At 41.6% G+C, this 19,706-nt stretch overlaps 1 protein-coding gene across 1 annotated transcript in view; it reads right to left on the reverse strand.

The window, feature by feature from the left end:
- The window catches only part of LOC115383439 (matrix metalloproteinase-17-like), an 89,890-nt gene that overhangs the window by 6,611 nt on the left and 63,573 nt on the right, over nucleotides 1-19,706 (reverse strand). The window contains exons 5-9 of the mRNA XM_030085621.1: nucleotides 10,063-10,239; nucleotides 8,982-9,084; nucleotides 6,506-6,588; nucleotides 5,537-5,689; nucleotides 4,980-5,237 (exon numbers count right to left, since the gene is read on the reverse strand). Of these exons, the coding sequence (XP_029941481.1) occupies nucleotides 4,980-5,237; nucleotides 5,537-5,689; nucleotides 6,506-6,588; nucleotides 8,982-9,084; nucleotides 10,063-10,239 (774 nt within the window). The remainder of the gene's footprint in view (nucleotides 1-4,979; nucleotides 5,238-5,536; nucleotides 5,690-6,505; nucleotides 6,589-8,981; nucleotides 9,085-10,062; nucleotides 10,240-19,706) is intronic.

Consider the following 19,706-nt stretch of genomic DNA (forward strand, 5'->3'; position numbering starts at 1 on the left):
TGTTTTGACACAGGCAGCCCTTTTCTTGTCATTCCCTTTGAACGTCACCTTGAGGTCAGTCGGTGATTCTATAAAACAGTGGGTGGTGATAACATTTTCGAGATGAAAAACTCAGACTGCTGTGGATCACAAAGAGAAGTCTAGAACCCGATTTGTCTCTGTATATCTTCATCTTCATCTGTGTCTGTCTCTTCCTAATGACATTTCCCTTGTAGGATACAGCCATCTCACAGAAAATAACACTTTTAATTATAAGTGGCACTCAGCCATTTTACTGTTCTCATTAACATGCACACGATCGGAGGACTGTGGCCGTGATGCTTTGATGGGAACAGTTGTTGTGACCTTGACTCTCAGCTGGTACAGTGGAGCCACACAGTGTGATTACCCTGGGCCAGCTCCAACGTTTGGACGTGTTTGACTCTGTGAATGTGAAGCAGGAGTGTTGGCAAGCAAGCCCATGTGTGACATTTCCAAATTACAGATAATGGTAAAAAAAAAAAAAAAAAAAAAAAAAAAAATACAGAAAAAAAAGGATCGAAGCAAATATACCTCGAATTTACATCTGCTGTGATGCCAAAAAAATCACAGATGCATTGGAGATAATTTACATCTGCTGTGATGCCAAAAAAATCACAGATGCATTGGAGATTTGCTTGATCTGACAACGCAAAAATGAAACAGAAGTAAATGGTGCAATAATAAAGACTGCATGAGCAATGAACAAATGTTGAATTGGGTTGAAAAAAATTCTCACATGAATTTCCTTATCTGTGAAAGACAGACGGTGATTTTCAATAAATCACATCTGGCTTTAAGCCAGTCTTAGTATGATTTAGACTCAACAACCGAGCATTTTAGAATTTTATGACTGGAACACGAGATAGGCATGTTCAGGGTTTGTACACAAAGTTTTGAAGGAAAACGATGCTGCTTTAAAGTGGAAGTGAAAATGCAACTATCGGAAAATCTGAGAGCAGATTTATTTTTTTTAAGTCTGTTAAAAATCACAAAAGTATGAATTAAATGCTTTGTGGAAACTGACAGTGCTGAATGTACATGGAATCAGTCAAATCTCTGAAAAGAAGTAATAAAAAAAAACTGCTCTGAGTTTCTGGGGTAACAGATGCAAGCCTGAATATTTTATCACTAACTATCAAAAAAAAAGTGTGCTAAAAAACTTGATGGAATAATTAGCTTTGCAGTCTTTTAATATCATCATGGACATTAATAAAATGTACTTGATGACAATGGAAAAATCCCCAATTTATTGAGAATTGCATGAAGTTGCAGCACATACCATGTCAGCCAGTAGCACCAAAAATGTCTACATCAAGGGAATCCCTGAGGAAAAGTGAAGGGAACATCCTCCGAGGAGCAGAGACTGACGCATGAAATTTTGAGCTGATCCATCTTGTTGAGTGAGATTCTTCAAAGAATCAATGACACCAAAGTGAGACATTCCTTCTGCACTTTCACTACATTTTCTTTTCCGCATTTGAAGCCAGTCCTGACATTAAACCTCTCAGTCAGAAGGATACGGTGGTCAAACATGCAACCGAAAACCAGCCACTAAATGTCCATTCTGGACAAAGAAAAAACCTCACAAGGTACAAAATTTAATTTTCATTTTTCTGGCCCATTCAAGATAAAACCAGATTGTATGTGTGACTTGGTGATATTTAAGATATTTCAGTGTGGACCAAACATACATCAATGGGAAAACTTTCTTAAAGACTAGAAGTTTTCTGCTTCCATGGTCTCATTATGCCAGTCCCGTCTCATATTTCTCTGATTGTTTATTCCTGTCTGAAGACTTCCCCTGAGTGGGATCCAGCATGGTATCGCCTCAGGCGTTGAGAAACACCAGAGCTACCAGCAGTTTGAAGTAGCGCTGTGTCTTGTTACGACTATACTCCTCGATGAGAAAAGCAATCATTTATCGCTGGAGGAAACAAGCCTGTGGTGATTCATCATCCGTACATTGAATTCCATCAAAAGGAGTCTTTGTTTTGAGATTTTAATCAAAACACACTTTAAAACGTATCACTGGCTTTCCCTAACCTCCAATTTCAGCCTCCTCTAATCTCATTTTGAGCACCAATATTGTGTATTATTAAAAATAGCAATCGAGCTGTAATATGCATACGTTTGTTTAGAGGATGTTTCTCAGAGAATCACTGCATCAGTATTATTTCACTTTGAGAGGCATGGGTTATTTTGCCAGTATTTAACTCGTCTTTGATTTTTAAAACTCTCTATGGAATCTGCTATTTTTTTAAGAATGTGCTTCTAAACAGAGTCCTATGTCAGAGTTTTGTGTTTTGGTCCTTAGAGTTGAGTCACGTCATTGATTAAAAACAAAATGAAACAAAACAAAAAACAAGTCTAAGATGATAATTCAAAAGGGAAGAATTAGTCAGAGCCTCACTATGAGCTAAACTTATTAGTTGGCGCAGTATGATGCGTAATTCCACACTGCCTACAGGCATGAGTTCTTAAAACTGTGTGAGTGAGCAAACGGGGCGTTATTGTGGGGTTGTTTCATTTGTAATGATATTTATTGAGGCACATCCATACTTCAATGCTTAAAAAAAGGGCTTTTATTTAAACAGCCCTTAGCTTTACCCCCGATGCACGCTGGATGCGGTCGGGCTGCGGAACGGCTGCAGTCCGGACACCGCAGCTAATCTGTAGTCATTAAAATCAATGCTGTGGTGCACACCGGCTGCGGTCCGGCTCGCCGCAGCCCTACCACGTCAATTCAGACAGAAGCAAGTCGGGTGCCGGAAGGAAACGTGATACGTGTTCCAAAATAAGTGACTTCAAAATAAAATCTGTGTCGTGTTTTTGCCTTAATATTCTATTTTTTTTACTTCTTCTGGTAGAATACAGAACAAACAACGTCATGTAGCCATTACACGCATTAGAAGAATGAACGGTGTTGTACATCGTCACTGCCGGAAAGTGAAATGACACCAAAATGGCCCAGAACAGCTCTGTCACCGGAGCAGCTCCGTGTTGCCAGATTGGGCATGTTTCTGCCAGCCTGTCTGTCAAGCGTCTTTTTTGAACACGTCGGATGGGTTGATGAAATGGTTATGTGTTTATGACGTGTTTTTTGTCATACAAATATGGTTTTAACATGCATTTTCAACTGAGATGGTGGTTTGGGCTGCTTTCTATTGAGTTAAATGTGTCATATTGTTTACGGGGGATAATGACAGATCTGGCAAACTTCTCCGGCGGACTGCAGGGACACCGCAGGCGGTGTGAATCACAGTGCAGCGGTGTACTGTACCGCAGCCGGAACGCAGCCGGACCGCATCCAGTGTGCATGAGGGGTCAGTCTCAACGTCGCTTAACAAACCTTAAAGGGGCTGTATCATGCTTTTTTAGCTAGTCCAAACCCCAGAAATGGCATTAACATGGTAATAGTTTATTTTTGGCGCTAAGGAAAGAAAGATTTTCTGGGGCTAATTCTGAAACCCGGAATAGAAAACGCTGTGTTTCACTGAAAATCCCGCCTCTCCCCCTGTGGACTTTGACTGACAGCGTACAGCCAATCAGCGCTTCAAAACAAATACGCTAGCTTTAGCTCTAGCTTCTCCACATGCAAAACCATCTTTTCCTGTTAGAAATTCACCAAGCGCAGACCCTTCAGACTCTTGCTCTGGCTTGACTGTTGCTTTCAGACGATGGTCAAAGTTTATCTCCGTAATCTCCCACTTCACGAATGCGTCGTCAGACCCACGCGTAATTGTGCCATTTTTTGCCGGCTGCGATTTTTCTGTCACCTCCTCCACATCTGCAAACTGCTGTCCCTTCAGCTCCTTCTTCAACTTGGGGAACAAGAAAAAGTCACTCGAGGCTTCATCTGGCGAATAAGGCAGATGGGGGAAGAGAGTCATCTCATTCTTCGCTAGAAACTGCGTGACGTGCAGCGCCGTGTCCGCTGGCGCACTGTCGTGGTGGATCCACTGGGCTCCACTCCGCCACTATGCGGGCCGCTTCCTCCTCACATCCTCACGGAGCCGTCTGAGGACTTTCCTGTAGTAGTCCTGGTTTACAGTCTGACCTGGAGGGACAAACTCGCTGTGGACAATACCCTGGACAGTGAAGAAGCAGCTCAGCATTGTTTTCACGGCTGAGCGGACCTGATGCGCGGACATCTGGCCCTTTTTAAACCACCCGAACCACTTATGGACCTGAGTCTTCCCCAGAGCATCATCCTTGTAGGCTTGCTGCAACAAGGTGAGTGTTTCTGCTGCTGTTTTTTCCCAGCAAAAAGCAGAATTTAATGTTTGCGCACTGCTCTGGCTTCCCAGTCAATGTCGCCATTTTGGAAAAAAATCGCAGACCTCCTCTGCACTCTGTTGCTATAAATAGCGCCTGACAGGCGTCAGTGTAACTCTCGGAGCTTAGATTACTCACAGATGTGCATGAGGCTTACCTGCAGCACATCTGACAGCCAGAAGTCGGAACTCGTTATTATTATTGTTTTCTGACCAAATTCCAGTTTCTTTTGGGTACCCCCTCGTAACTATATAACAAGGTTAAAACATACAAAAAGTGAATTTTGCATGATACAGCCCCTTTAAGACCGTCATTGACAAGGTCCAAAGTTAAATGTCTCAGTAAGTACCAGTTTATACTAAGTGTGATGATATTTCTTTAAAAAAAGGAACATATGAAGTCAGTTTAGCTGCGTCTGTCAGATCTGCTCCAATTTTAAGGAGGCCTTAACGGAGAAGTGGAGAGACCTGCAGCATGTGGTGAGGAAGGCAGAACACATCATGAGAAGACCTCTACCTCCACTCCGAGACTTTTGACCAAACCCAACAGGAGATCCTCTCTATTATTAAACACTCCATCAACTACATGAATTACTACCTGCTGCTCCACTGGAAGGATTCACAAACCCGTCATAATCTCAACCTTAAAAGACTTTCCCCAGGCCCGTCCGGACAGCTACTCACCATCTGACCACCTCATGGCATCGTCCAATTGTGAAGGGAGTCCCTTCCACAGGTTGCTGTCTTTAGGGTAGCCCAGGTCCATGCGGTGCAGGTGGTCGTCGTAGCGCCAGTAGCGGTTATCCTTGAAGAAGTAGGTCTTGTCGTTGTGAAGCCAAACGAAGGCGGCGTCCACGCCTTCCAGTGGCAGACCAAAGTCACTGATTGGACGGGGGTAACCCTCCTCCACGATATTGTCTCTAAACACCCAATATTTTAGCCCTGAAGAAGAGATAAAATCAATGTGACGATCTTGAAAATCATTTAGAAAAAAACACATAGACAATTGGATGATGTATCTGAAAAAATAAGACATTCAAAGGTAATAAAGGACATGGAAATCATAATAGAACTGCGACGTTGCCAAAGTAGGATCTTTTCTGACAGTAAAGCCATTGAACATTTTAAATGAATGTGAAAATTACCCTTGATTCTTCCCTTCAATTATATATCTGAAAAGGAAACATTTCATCTAAAGATCCAAACACACATTGCAATGCTGCCTGCTGTGGGTGCCGCACCTTTGAAAAAGACTATTTTGTGGTCGCCAGGCCGCTCATAGACAGCGTCCACGCTGTCCAGGTTGGTTGGTAGGCCTCTCCAGAAGCGATGGATCTGAGCAGGACGCAGCGACACCAGATGCTTCTCTCTCGTTAGCCGCCAAAAATACTTCCCTACGAGAAACAAACCAGCTTGGTATCGTGATCTTTCAATAGACGACAAACACATTTTGTTTCCAATGGGTTATGTTGATATTTGCAGAAACACTTTCATGAATCGTGAACGTTGACCCAATTCTGGCCTGAGTGACCTCTGACTTTCTAAAGATCTAAATCAGGATGAACTGCAGATAATAAGCAATCTATCCCAGCATTTACCCACTTTCACCAGAGCCTGCAGCAGAGATTAGTCATCTGGTAACATCTAAGATAGGGGTTCAAGGTTATCTTTAATTAGAGACATCAGACATCCCCAGAAACAAACCAGACACATGTCACAAGGATCAGTGTGAGGTTAAAAGGATTGATTCAAAATGCAGCAGGCTTATTAAATTCAATTCACTTCTCAAAATGTCATAATAATCTGTGAACTTGTAATTTCCAGTGAGTTAAACTGCTTCATTGCATACATTAAAAAGAAAAAGTGAAAAGTCTGTAGAGATGTCAGTTAAAGTTCAGCGCACTTCACTAACACTTCCTGCTGAAGGTATGAGAGTCTGTTTCTTGTTTCCTTTGTCAGCAGGAGGCCAGGGGTCATTCCTCCAGAGGGCAGGCATGAAAGCCTGATGTAATCTGTGGACTGCAGCCTCTCAGCAGGGCTCAACCAGCTCAGCTGGGCATCTGCAGCCACTGCATCTCTCTTTGTCTCCCATTCTCATCCCTGATTCATCCCCTCTTTCTGAAATTAGCCATTTCTGCCACCGTGGTGCATTTAGATAACTTCTTGGTATTTACTTTCACTGATCTGTGGTCTGTTTTGGGCGGCGGTACCTTTGAAAAAGAAGGCCTCCCCTCGTATCTGGGCCACTGCATCAAAGTGACTGGTGCATCTGTCGGGGGCATCGCGTGCCAGTCTGGAAGAGAGGAGCAGGAAAGACGGAGGGAGGATAAGAATCTTTTATGTGACACTGGACATTTATGATCCTCAAGCCTCAAGATCACAAATCATGATGGCCAAAAGATCATCTGCTCCATTCATCATTATGTTGACGATCATGGAGATCCTGCCCACCATGCTTTCATTTTCATATTTCTACACACCCACTTTTTTCCTCTCATGCCGATCCCTGCGACTGCATGACTCATGAGGATCAAACTAAACAGAAGCAGAGAGGCTATCAGGACGGCATGGTGAGATCCCCGTGGAGCGTTTATCCCCGAGGTTTTTAAGTGATTTAAAGCACCAACGTGGCCGGCCTGTCAATGATGAAGCCATTAGCACTACGGAGCTGAGGGTGGGAGCCCGCCAGGCCTTATATGACCAACAAAGGTCTCTATTCAGCGCTCTGCTAATGACACACCGCTGCCCAGTGGCGGCACTGGTGGCCTCGTCAGGCCTCATGTCTGGTTTTTCCTCACATGATGGAATACATGATGAAGTTAAAAGAAGTCCAAAAACATGTCACAAAGATGGTTAAAAATTCCACCACTTGTTTAACTTCACCATACATCTGATTTATGTGTGTGATTTGTGGAACCAACTGGAAATATGAACATTCAGGATGAAAATATTTTCAATTTTTCTTCTTTTATTTGTTCTTGCTGTTGGAGCTCTTGGGAGACTTTTAAAGGTTACACCTCAGTGGGCTGGGAGTTTGAGCACAAACACATGCTCAAAATACATAAATGGATAAAATGTTGTGCAATTATGCTCATGAACCTGAAAAGAAAAACAACAACAACAACAACAACAACAACAGCAACAACAACAACAACAACAAACTACCAGCTGATAGCTGCACAACTTTCTTCAAGGAATTGGTTAATTAGATGGGCTGTCTCCCAAGCTCACTCTCCGACTCTTGGCTAATTTGCTTTGTTGGTGCTTCGAGACTTCATATCAAGCTCCAAGAAAGAAAACATTTCTTTTTTACAAAAAATGCTTTGCACTCATGCATAGATTCATTACACGACGTCTCAGTGGAAGCAAGGAGAAAGCATGAAGCTTAAAAAGCTCTCATAATGTAATTATGCCACTATAAAGGTACCATCAGAATAAACTGATTTCTCTAACTAAGGACACGCAACAGAGTGATGAATGCAGTAAATACCACCTGAACCATCATCAAAGAGCATTATTACAGAATTAAAAAATTATCACTGGCTTTCTATATAGTTTAAATATAGGGCGTCTTTTAGTAGCGTTACAGAGGTACAATAGTATAACTGACTGATGGAATTAGGAAAATGTGCCATGAATTTCCTCAGTATTTTTATGAAAGGGGTAAGTTATTTTATTCTGTTCTGATAAATAATTTCTTCCAAAAAAAATAAAGAGCAAGAAGAGGACGCCACTGGTCATCTGTGCTTTATCTAAGGCTACGTTCACACTGCAGGTCTTGATGCTTGATTCAGATTTTTTGCTGAGATCAGATTTATTCACACTACCTTTTAAATGTGACCTCTATTAGAGTACACTGTGAACGAAATATGACCAGACAATGAACGCATGTGCAGACAAAAGTGAGGTGGTACATCTCAGGTGAACCGCTTCATGATTTTTCAATTCCAGTGCATTTATGAACCTGATAGTGTTGGACGACTTTAAATTCGCCCAAGGCTGCAGCCATAAAACAGCACTGGTTGGTTTAATTTCATGTCATTCATTCATATTGTTAATCACTGATTGGTGGAATGGCAACTAAGTCCCGCCTCCTCAGGGCTTATTGATGTTTAAGCTATTTATCTGCTCATTTATTGGAGTTTCTTTGTAGAAAATTAATAGCTAAAATTATTCTTTTATTTTCATTTAGTATAACAGTTTATTTTTCTTTGAGGGGGCACTGAGCATGGTGTGTATAGGAGTAAATATGAACACCATACATACATACATTGCGAGTATTCAGACCATGGTCGCCTCGAAAAATATCAGATAGGTATCCAATTTGGTACGACATGAGCGAGGCCTGGATCCGGTGTGAAAAAATCTGAATTTCAACGTGCATACGGCCACAAAACAGATCAGATTTGGGTCAATTGTGAGCAGAAAATCAGAATTGAGTCACATTTGCCTGCAGTGTGAACAGAGCCTAATGCAACAAGACGTTCTTGTTGTTGGAACCTCACTACTTCAAATTGAGTGACCAGACCCAGAAAGGTGATAACTGTACTTTGTTCTTATTACCACTTCTGATCGTTGCTCAATTTCATAACTATTGTAGTGAATGATACTAGAACACACAATTATATTTCATGAGGAGGACATTATTCATGAGAAAGACAGGAAAGGTCTGTAAATTGTACTTACAGGATGTTGGACCTGTTCTCAGGAAGGTCCAGCAGGACGGGGGGCTCAGCTGTCTGAGAGGAGCTGCCTGGTTGGTTTGTGTGGGACACTGAGTCTCTGACACCTGAGACAGAACAGATCAAATGAAAAAGAAAAGTCCCACAAGACTCAATGAAAGGCACAACAAACAAATCTACTCCGACTTATTTATTCCCTTTTCCAACTCAGTAGTGAATATTTTTCAGCATCTTCTCCTCCTTTAAGTCTGTCTCATCTCTGACTTCATTTGCTTTGATTCAGAACTCATCACCTCATCATTTATTCCTGGACTTCCCTCTCTCCTTCATGCTAATCATCTCCTGTCTCCCGCTTCATACCACCACTTTCACCGTCAGGGAAAGGCGTGATAAAGTCACATGCATAACCAGGTCCAATTAACTCCGTCCATGTCTTCATTAAATCAATAACCTTGCTCTACAGAGCTCATCAATTGCTACCTCTGGGAAAAAGGAGGTATCAGTATAATACCCCTCCCGAGCCGCCGCTAACAAATGGGTGTTTCACCGCTGTGCCAAGAGACACACACATAATAATCACAGCAGAGGATCATGAGTCATGGTCAGCAGAGGAGGTTTCAGTAAATTATGGACCATTAAGCGGCATTGATCAGACATCAAAAGGGGGCTGAAGTGTGCTTGACATCCAGTTGCTATTGTGGAACCTTGGATGAAGCGCCAGTTTAGCCAGCGTGCGCTGCATAGTTTAAATAATGTGAATGTAATTGGATAATACTAATGACAAACATTTGCACAGAGCACCAGCAGATATGACAGAGTAATGCCAACAGCGTGACATAAAACAGTGAATTCTCATTAGTTTCATACATGCTGTTGCTTTCATGTTGCTGAGGAGCTTCTCTTTGTTACCTGACATTTTATTTGGTTTTACAGCATCATCAGTGCTAATCAAATACAATTTTTGTGTGTGTGTGTTGTGATCCAAACCCCTCAGGCAGTTTCAATAAAGGAACCAATTTACTTCGTCTTCACCCCTCTTTAAAATTCCACACACACACTTCAGATGGCCACATGGGCTCTCGTACCGTAAAGCTGCCAGACGCGGACTTTGTCCTCGTAGGGTAGATCATACTTCAGAGGGTCTCCCACGGGACCCTGGTAGTACGGCCTCATGATGGACTCGATGGCCGACGTGTGGACCAGACCGATGGCGTGGCCGAACTCATGGACCGCCACCGCGAACAGATCCATCCCGTGAGAGTCTGGAAGAGATGAAGATGAAGATGATAATTGGGAAGCAAAACAAAAGCTAGGAGAGGACTGTGTGGTGGAAAAGAAATAAAATTTTTGAATAAAATAGAGGAATACAAAAGAAACAGAAAAGCAATGGACATTATTAGATGAGTGGTTTTCAAATTGTGGGGGAGTTTCTCCCTGGGGTGTGAACCTCAAGAAAGGAGAGAACCAGTAGGAAAACAGTTGGGGTCAGGTTGATTCCTTGTGTCAACATATGATATTATTGCTTTATATTTTACCTCTGCTACTTAATATAAATGTTCTCTTGGCTTTGTATTTCTCAAATACTTGACAGATTTTGTATGGCAAACTATTTGCCATGTATGGTAAATAATTTTATATGGCAGACTACCGGATAAAATGCAAAAGAGGAAGTGACTAAAATTTGGAAAAGATCTGGACCACATTCTGGATCTGGGAATCAGAACATGATCAGTGGCTGGAGGGGGGAAATTCCTCTGCCAGGTGGAGCTATAGGTGCCGAGTGTCTTATTGTTTTAAGAAACATGGTAAGAGTAAAACTATAAATATTTTTATCAAAACACATTGTTACACCTAATTTTAAGTGTGATATAGATAAATTTAAATGCTGGAAAAGCTTCAGTGTAAATTCAAAGTGGAACAAATACAAACAGGATTAACCGTTGGTAGTGGAGGATAGGTAGAGCTGAGTGTCATCTGCATTATAAAATATTATAAACACACATTCAACTAACAAGATTTCATGAGCAAATTAGAAGGAATATAAAGTAAATGTACATTTGTCATTACAGTTGAAATGACTGCCACAGTTTGAACAGGTTTAATGGAAGGCTTATTCATGGATACAGTGGAACTGACTCACATTTACACCGATAACCCTGGTTCAAAGTGCTCATGCATGTTTTAGACAAACATTGCCTTTGATTGATCTGTCTGTCTTCTCCCATCACTACAACAGAATAGCAGAAAGACGCCACATCTGATCCTGGTTCTGCAAAGGCTCAAAGTTGGATTTTTCTCTATAAAGTGCTGAGAAATGACTGCGTTGTACCTGGCGATATATAAATAAAGCTGAATTTAATTGACTTGAGCAAAGCTGTAGGAAAAAGACCACTGTGCATCATGGACCACCGTGTGAAATGGGCCAGAGTGTAATTACTCCAAATAATTTAACGCTTGTTTTTTTTTTGGTTTTTTTTGTTGTTGTTTTTTTTTTTTAAATTTTCACTGAACAATAACTATTGACTGTAAATTTCAAAATAAGAAATTGGTAGTAATAGGTGTGACTGGAGAAAGACGAAAGGTGTAACGCAGAACTGAAACATAACTACTTTTTGCTTGCCTTTGATCTTGATCCCAGAGGACACTGGGTGTGAAGCAGTCGGAAGGACATTATGAGCGTTAAAGAATATTGCTTTTTCTTAAATTGTGTTTTTTTTAACAATTCATAGGTTATATCATTGCAAAAATATATCAATACTTCTCCATGGGGGAGGTCAGTCTTCTATGTTACACTGTGTCTTCTGAGTCGAGTGTGCATGGTCTCCCTGAGGATGCACTGATTTTTTGTGGGCATTCTGAGTGAATTAGTGTCTCTAATTTGAATGTTGATGTCATGGGTGCGAGGTGGAAGGACCCAGGCGCAGGCAGCAGGCACAGTTGGAAAGGGTCTTTTATTTCCAAAAAAACTCAGGAACACAGGAACAAAAGGCAAAACGGAGCTGAGGTGCAGGCAGGGACACGGACGCACGCAGACAGACCCACAAGGAGCCGACAAGACACACCAGGAGAGCAGGACTTAAATAGGGGGGCAGGACAGGTGCAGCACATTAGGGAGATAACGAGACAGACCAGATGGGAGAACAAGAGGAGCAGGCAGGTGACCAGGCAGGAGAACATGAGGGCAGACCAACACAAAACAGGACCCGAGCGCCCCCACATGGGTGCAGGGGCACAGGGCGTGACAGTTGATGTCGAGGAACGTGTTTTCTTTTTGCATTGTTTGCCCTAGGGCATTAACGACTTCAGTTTTTTTCAAGTCAACTTATCTGTCAATAAAGTCGAGGTCGAGTCGACAAGTCGTGATGACGTCATCACATTGACAGGGGGGGACAACATGGACACACAGCTGTCCAGCAATGAGCAACTTGCATTAAAGTTCACTGCAACGTAGCCATGTACATTTTAACCCGAACAAAACAAAGGCTAACACCGTGAGTTTTCTTTTACACTTAAAGCAGCTGCAGCCAAGACGCACACCGCATGTCTGCATCATGTTTTGGGAAAAAAAAAAAAAAAAGCGTGTGTTGTCTTAATGAAATAAATATCAAAATAATCAAAACCAATGGCTGCCAAAATTATAATTCAATATTGGTCTTGCTTGCATGGTTCACAGAACATTGGTTAGACAACAGTTTTAACGTGAAATACATGGAAATTATACTTCAGAACCGCATATAGGCACCAATCAGAAACCAACGTGCAACGTGTCTCAAATAAATAAAGTAATCAAAACCCAATGGTTGTCAGAATTATAATTCAATACTGGTCTGGCTTGCATGGTTCACAGAACATTACCTAGAAAATAGTTTTCAAAGAGAAATAAATGGAAATGAAATACTTCAGAAACACAAATAGGCATCAATGAGAAACCAACTTCAGCCTGCAATAAAAAAAAAAAGAAAATAGAACTCACCAGCCTCTAAAGATAAAGGGTAAAAAATAATTCTTATTGTTGTAATATCCTTAGATCACAATCAGTTTAGTAATCCTACTGGCTTGCGCTGCATGTTTTCCTGAAGAAAGATGAGCGCATCCACACCCGCTGGATGGAGACTTGCGTGCTGTCGGGTGATCAGGTGAGAGAAAGAAAAACCAACGACTTTTCGACTCGTCCAAATTTACGTCGACTTGTGCAACGGAAGTCGACTTGTCAACTAGTCTACGTTTCTGTTAATGCCCGAGTTTGCCCGGTATTGGACTGGCGATCTGTTCCATGATGTAACCAGCTTGTTGCTGAATGTTAGTTAATTTTCTCAGGGCCCAGTGACCCTGAGCTTGATGAAACATTGTGATCAATCAATAGTCCAAAAAACAGACAGACTCAGTGAATACAGCTGTGTATTCCAGTTTTATCAATGAGGCAGAATCGTTACAATATTCTGGTTGAGCCAAACTGTATAAAAGTTCTTCCCTTTCTACAGATGCAGGCCTGCTTGATGTGTTTTGGGTAAACTGCCTTATCCCTTCATGACAAATGCCTCTGTGTCATTGGTCGGATGAGTTTAGCTCATTTTCAATTATAGACATGGATTCTGTGTGACTTTTTAGTAGAGGAACTTTTCGGGGGGCCCAGGCAGAAAGTCACCGCTGTGACCTTTCGGCCCTGTTCAGGTGTTTCTTAGCTTGTCTGCTTGTGGTGGGAAATTAAGAGGCGTGGCGGACGGCTCGCGGGGCTCTGGGTGCTGCAAGGTGTGTGGTGTAGATAACTGTGGTAATACCGCCGGAGTCCCTGAGCCACCAATCAAAATCTGAGTGTGGAAAGACACCTGAAGAGGCTGTAGGCTATTAAAGCACTTCCTCTCCATGTTCAGCCGGAACATGAAAAGAAAAAGCCTCCAAAACTCCTTGTCTGACTCTGTGAAGCAAGACAAAAACCTGGAGCTTGGAGATTTCCATTTGCAAAAACATTGAGAGCGAGCGTGTCGAGCCAAGCTAGTTTAAGAGTTCCTTGGTGGCTCGACTCAAGTCTGCGTTCCGTTAACCTCAGGTTGGCCTCGGCACCGTGCACGGACCCGCGCTTACAGTATCCACCTGAGGTGTTCAGGAAGCAAATGCCAGCTCTAATCTACAGGAGCACATGGTACAGGTGAACAAAAGGAAGGCTGGAGAGAGAGAGAGCAGCGGCTCAGAGCAGAGGATGTGCCGGATCATCATGTTTAGGTTCACTTGAAGCTGATAGAATAGACATAATGCCTGTGGACAAAGTCGGAGCACAGAGAATTGTGTGAATTAACTGGATTCATTTGGTGAGGCAGAGACAGATAGAGGGACAGAGCAGACATTTGTGCAGCTCTGCAGACGGTCCAGTTCTTCAGGGTTCAGTCTTTGTTCTTTCAGAATCACCACTGACCCTTTAAGCAGCTTTTTATCTTCCCAAAAGTTTTCATCACCCAGAATAGAAATTAAAGAGTTTCATTCACAAGACCTCAAAACCCGACTTCAAATCCTCCCATCCTCAAAATTTTCAATCAGAGGACTCATAGAAGATCTATTAAAAGCCTGGCTACAGAACATCAGAGCCCCTCCTGGATGCCCCGAGGTTCGCCTTCAGGGCTACATGTTTATGGACGATGCAGTGAGGATGAGTGTGGTGGAACATCGTCAGAAACAGAGAATCAAAGTTATCTGGCTCACACGGCTGCGGGTAATGTCTCATGTTCAGCTAATCACAAACCTTTGATTTATCAGATCGAGTTATAAAGTCATAAATGACACACTTTAGTCGAGAGCCTGAATTCCTGGTTGATGCCAAAAGTATCCACAGACGAAACGAATGTTTTACACCAACTTGTGGAGGAAGTTGGTATTACAGGATGCAAATAAGCAGGTATGGGCCGGTCGGTGGGTCACATGACGGCGTAGTGGTCAGCACTCAAAGTGAGAAGATCCCTGGTTCAAGTCTGAGGTTGGGGGTCATTCTGTGTGTGACATTTCTTTGTGGGTACTTTCAAAATAAAAGCAATAAAACACACATTTTGTCATTCATATTACAGTAATTAAAGCATTTGTGATTAATTTTGGAATCTTTGATAACAACAGTTCTTACAGTTCAAAAGCATAATAGAGACACAGTATAAATGTGTACGGTTTGTTTTTTATTCATGTATGATGTCGAGCAAATGCAAAATCACTGCTGACTAACAGTTGATGATTTATGAAAAAAAAACACGCTTTCATGTTTTGTTCTGTAGTTGGGGGTATGCTCTCATTTTGTATGATTAAAAAATGGGAAAAAAGCACAATCATGATGATCATTGTATTTATTTTAAAATGTCCACATTTACACAATAAATACACCTTCTAATGTCCACATTTGAAGGTGTATTTATATGTTAATAACAGATCTGTGCCAAGAAACTAATTTAATTTGTTTATTTCAAAACAACACTTGTTATTATGTGCCTCATTTGAAGATCTGATGCTGCCGTCTCCCATCCTGTCAATAATGCGATTACTAAATATGCAATATGGTCTGATACAGCACAACATAACAAATCTGTGATAAGAGGAAGAAAATAAACAGACCAAATCAATACAGCAAGGCATACTATGACATATTCCCAAGACTCCCAAATCCAAATGACACAAGTCAGCATGGGAGAAGAATTCTCATTTATAACTGGATCCTCTAAAAAGACTCAGCAGGAGATGCACTTCACGCAACAGCTGAGGTCATTCAGGACGTCGATGGCGGCGGTGGCTCACAGCCAACAGCCAGTCCACCATGACGTACATAATGCTGACTGGTTTGAGCCACGCAGGAGAAAATCAGACAAAAGGAGGGAAAAAAATCAGCAACCAGCAACCAGAGCCAACAACCCACAAAAAGTCTGCTCCTCAATGTCCCTGAAGGTTACATTGAACATCAGTGTCATCACGTCCCATCACAACAAAAACAAAAAGCAACAAAATGGAGAAAATTTAATGCTGCAATGGAAATAATGTGAAGACGTCTGATAAAATAATCAGACTGTTACTCTCATTTATAACATTTTAGAAAAATGTTAGAAGTTAGAATAATTTCCCCCATGGGTGAATAAAGTATTACCGTCCTATTCTTGTTTATGGTAATGAGTGTCATTAAAGTAGATTAAGTGTTCAGTAGTTTATCCATCCATCCACCCATTTTCTACCACTTATCTGGGACCGGGTCGCGGGGGCAGCAATCAAAGTAGGGATGCCCAGATGTCTCTGTCAAAGGAAGATCATTTCAGCCGCTTGTATCCGGGATCTTGTCCTTTTGGTCATGACCCAAAGTTCATGACCACAGGTGAGGGTGGGAACGTATTGACTGGTAAATCGAGAGTCTTTGCTTTCGACTCAGCTCCTTCTTCACACCAACAGACCGATACAACGACCGCATCACTGCAGACGCTGCACCGATCCGCCTGTCAATCTCACGCTCCATCCCTCCCCCACTCATGAACAAAACCCCAAGATACTTGAACTCCTCCACTTGGGGCAAGGTCTCTCCGCTAACTTGAAGAGGACAGACCACCTTCTTCCGGTGGAGGATCACGGCCTCGGATTTGGAGGTGCTGATCCTCATCCCCATTGTTTCACACTCGGCTGCAAACCGCCCCAGTGCATGCTGCAGGTCTGGGTTCGATGAAGCCAACAGGACAACGTCATCTGCATAAAGCGGAGACAAAATCCTGTGGCTATCAAACTGGACCCCCTCCCACCCCTGGCTGTACCAAGAAATTCTGTCCACAAAAATGATGAATAGAACCGGTTTAGTAGTGTATATTTCTTATGAATATATATAAGAAAGATCAATACAGGTGACTTTTTGTTAATTCTTTATTGATGATCATATGTTTGTTTTCTTGCTTAATAAGTGCTTCACTCAGATGAGAATTAGATGAGACATATGCGTAGACCATAATAAATGTACATATATACGTACATATATTCTACATGGTTCTCATGTATAAATGTAGCAATATCCCTACAACCATTGTGTATATTCACCCACTCATACCACACAAATATTAATCATATCTGAAAGGAGGAAAGACCAAAGCTTATTTAATCCTATATCTCCTTCTCTTCACCCAGCCTGTATGTAAATATAAATAGGGTGTTGTTGACTTTGTTTATGTGGATTTTCATTAAATAATTATTTGTGATTTATTAGGTGAAGCCTGTAAATTCTCCCTGTTCCTGAGAATATGCTGCAACTTGGTTCTTCCTCTAATCCTTTATAACAAAGCCTCAAAACACACACTCTGCAGTTCTCTTCATGTTGTACACAGCCTGCAGGACTGCAGGTTAAACCTTGATGAGGACTCGGTGCTGGTGGTATCAGATCTCACTCAGTCTGAAAATATTACACAAGTTTGAAACATAGCCTGATGTAATGGCTCCTTTCTTCACTACTTGGGTAAAATGTGGGGGCGCAGCTATGCCTAAGGTGGAGGGAGGGAGCCTGGGGGCTATTTCTTCAAATCTGAAGGGAATCCCTGCAATGCTCTGGTCCACCATTACATCTGCAGCTTTTAACATCATATGTGCTTGATTTGAGCATCAGACATGAGTCAGAGATTTTTCTGACTGTAGATGATGGTAAAATGAATAAAGAAGGTTCAATCAAAATGGTCAGTCTGAAAAAAGACAAATAAATGACATTTATATGTAAAAAATGTAGGAAAGAGTTTGACTGAACAAAATTGGAAACAATTTCCGGTGCATCTGAGCAAATTCACTATTTCTTCTTACCAGTTATATGCAGAGACTGAAACTTTTCAAAGCAACAGTATAAGATGCAGTCGAGTTTCTACTGCTATGAGAGTAAATAACATGTGCATAGCGTGTAGGAAAGTGTACATGAATATAAATAAATGTAAATGTCTGCATTTTCACAAATTGCAACAATCTTTAACAAACAGCAGTAGTAATAGCACTCAGTGTTCCAGAATGGAATTTAATCATGTATTCTATGACTGTAATATACTGAGGGTGTCTAATTTGGGAAAATCATGAAGAAATATGAATACGAACACCAAACTCTTAATAAAGGGTTCAGTCTTTCCCTCCCTTATCTCTTGAGTTTTCTTCTGTCCTACTCAATAAAATTCAGCAACAAAAACTCTGTGTTCTGTTTTATATTTCATCCAGTATTCAAGGAGACATCAGGGTTTCTTTTTTGCCACAAACAAAAATGAAAATAAGTGATTTCAGTACTTTGTGAAGTTTGACTTTGTTTGGGGGGGGGGAAAAAAAAAAAAAAAAAAAAAAAAACACTTTTTGAGTGGGTTTAGTTTTCATATGAAGCTGCTCCGTCTCACTTCTTATTGACTTGATCTCATTGGAAGAGCAAACCAAATATAAATGTATTCACATGTGAGGATAAGGTTTGTTTATCTGCTCGTCTGTTATGAGAAGCTGTTTGTGGATTTTGTGGTTTGTTTATCACCTCTGGATTCTCATCCTGTTGCTGTTTTCCTGCCGTGATTTTTCTCCCTCCCCTGTTTTCTATTTGGCTTTGTACCTGTAATTTGTTATTGTCTGCTCCGTTACAGACAGCATCAGTCTGGAGGAGCCGAGGCATGAAAATGAGGACACAGTTGAGACGTGACGTAACGTAAAGACGGCCTTTAAAGACAAAACTGTTAATTGCTCTCCCAATAATCCTCTGGAAAATAAACAGTAAAAGCATTTTGCAGCATCGAGAGATTTATGTCTCTCAGTGATTCAGCTTTCTTCCCATATTCTTCAAGAGGCTGTGAGAGCACAGTCACACATTTCTCTTTCTTTCATTGACCAACAAAACTCACAAAGACAAAGAGAAAGTCCGTCTGTGATCCCATAACCTGAACAGAGTCTCTTCAACAATCTCAACACAAGTTGGCAAATCTTCATCAAGCAGGATTTCAACATTTTGGGGAAATGAATGTTTCGCAAAATATGAAAATTGTGGAGAGTTGAAAAAGCAACAGTTCTGACCGAAGTCAAACTTCACCTCAATATATTTTTGCACTTCTGTGAAAGTTTGTCTTTGATCTAATAAAACACATCAACCCTGAGCTGGGTGTATTTTTATAACCGACGTCCCGTCGCTTCACCTTCCTTAAAACAACTACTAGTATTGCTCTGAAGCAAGGCAGTGGATATGAAATGTCTTCAGTGGTCTGTGGTTGTCTCTCAGACATTTTCCAACCAGCTCTTCTTTTCACAGACGCCACATTCGATGTTTGTCATGTTTCTGTGGTCAAGTCACCTCTCATCTCTCTTCTTTTCTCATAAGTTCTGTCTTTTTACATCTGTTGTGCATCGACCCACTGACCCATCCGTCCGTCCCGTCTTACATCTTCTGTAACCTGGTTAGTCCGAGTTCAGGTCGCACGGAGGTGAAGTGAGAGGGACGGAAAAAAAATCACCTGTCTGTCCATTCCAGGACGAGAACAGAGAGTCAGACGAGGACTTCTTCTGGTGTTGTGCAGCACATCCCTCCGTAGCCTGAGGTAAGCCACACAATGCTGCGACACAACCTCCCTAATTCCATTTTGATGAACAACCAAAGCTGTTCTGATGAGGTTAAAGAAAGTAAATACTGGCTAGAACAAAGAAAACTAGAATAAATACTTGAAAAATCAAATTATGCACAATAACATGAACAAGTATCAAGGGGGGGGGCTGCAGAGCGTGCCTACACGGGGAGTCGGAG

The sequence above is a fragment of the Salarias fasciatus genome, assembly GCF_902148845.1.
Source record: "Salarias fasciatus chromosome 7 unlocalized genomic scaffold, fSalaFa1.1 super_scaffold_4, whole genome shotgun sequence".
NCBI classification, from domain to species: Eukaryota; Metazoa; Chordata; class Actinopteri; order Blenniiformes; family Blenniidae; genus Salarias; species Salarias fasciatus.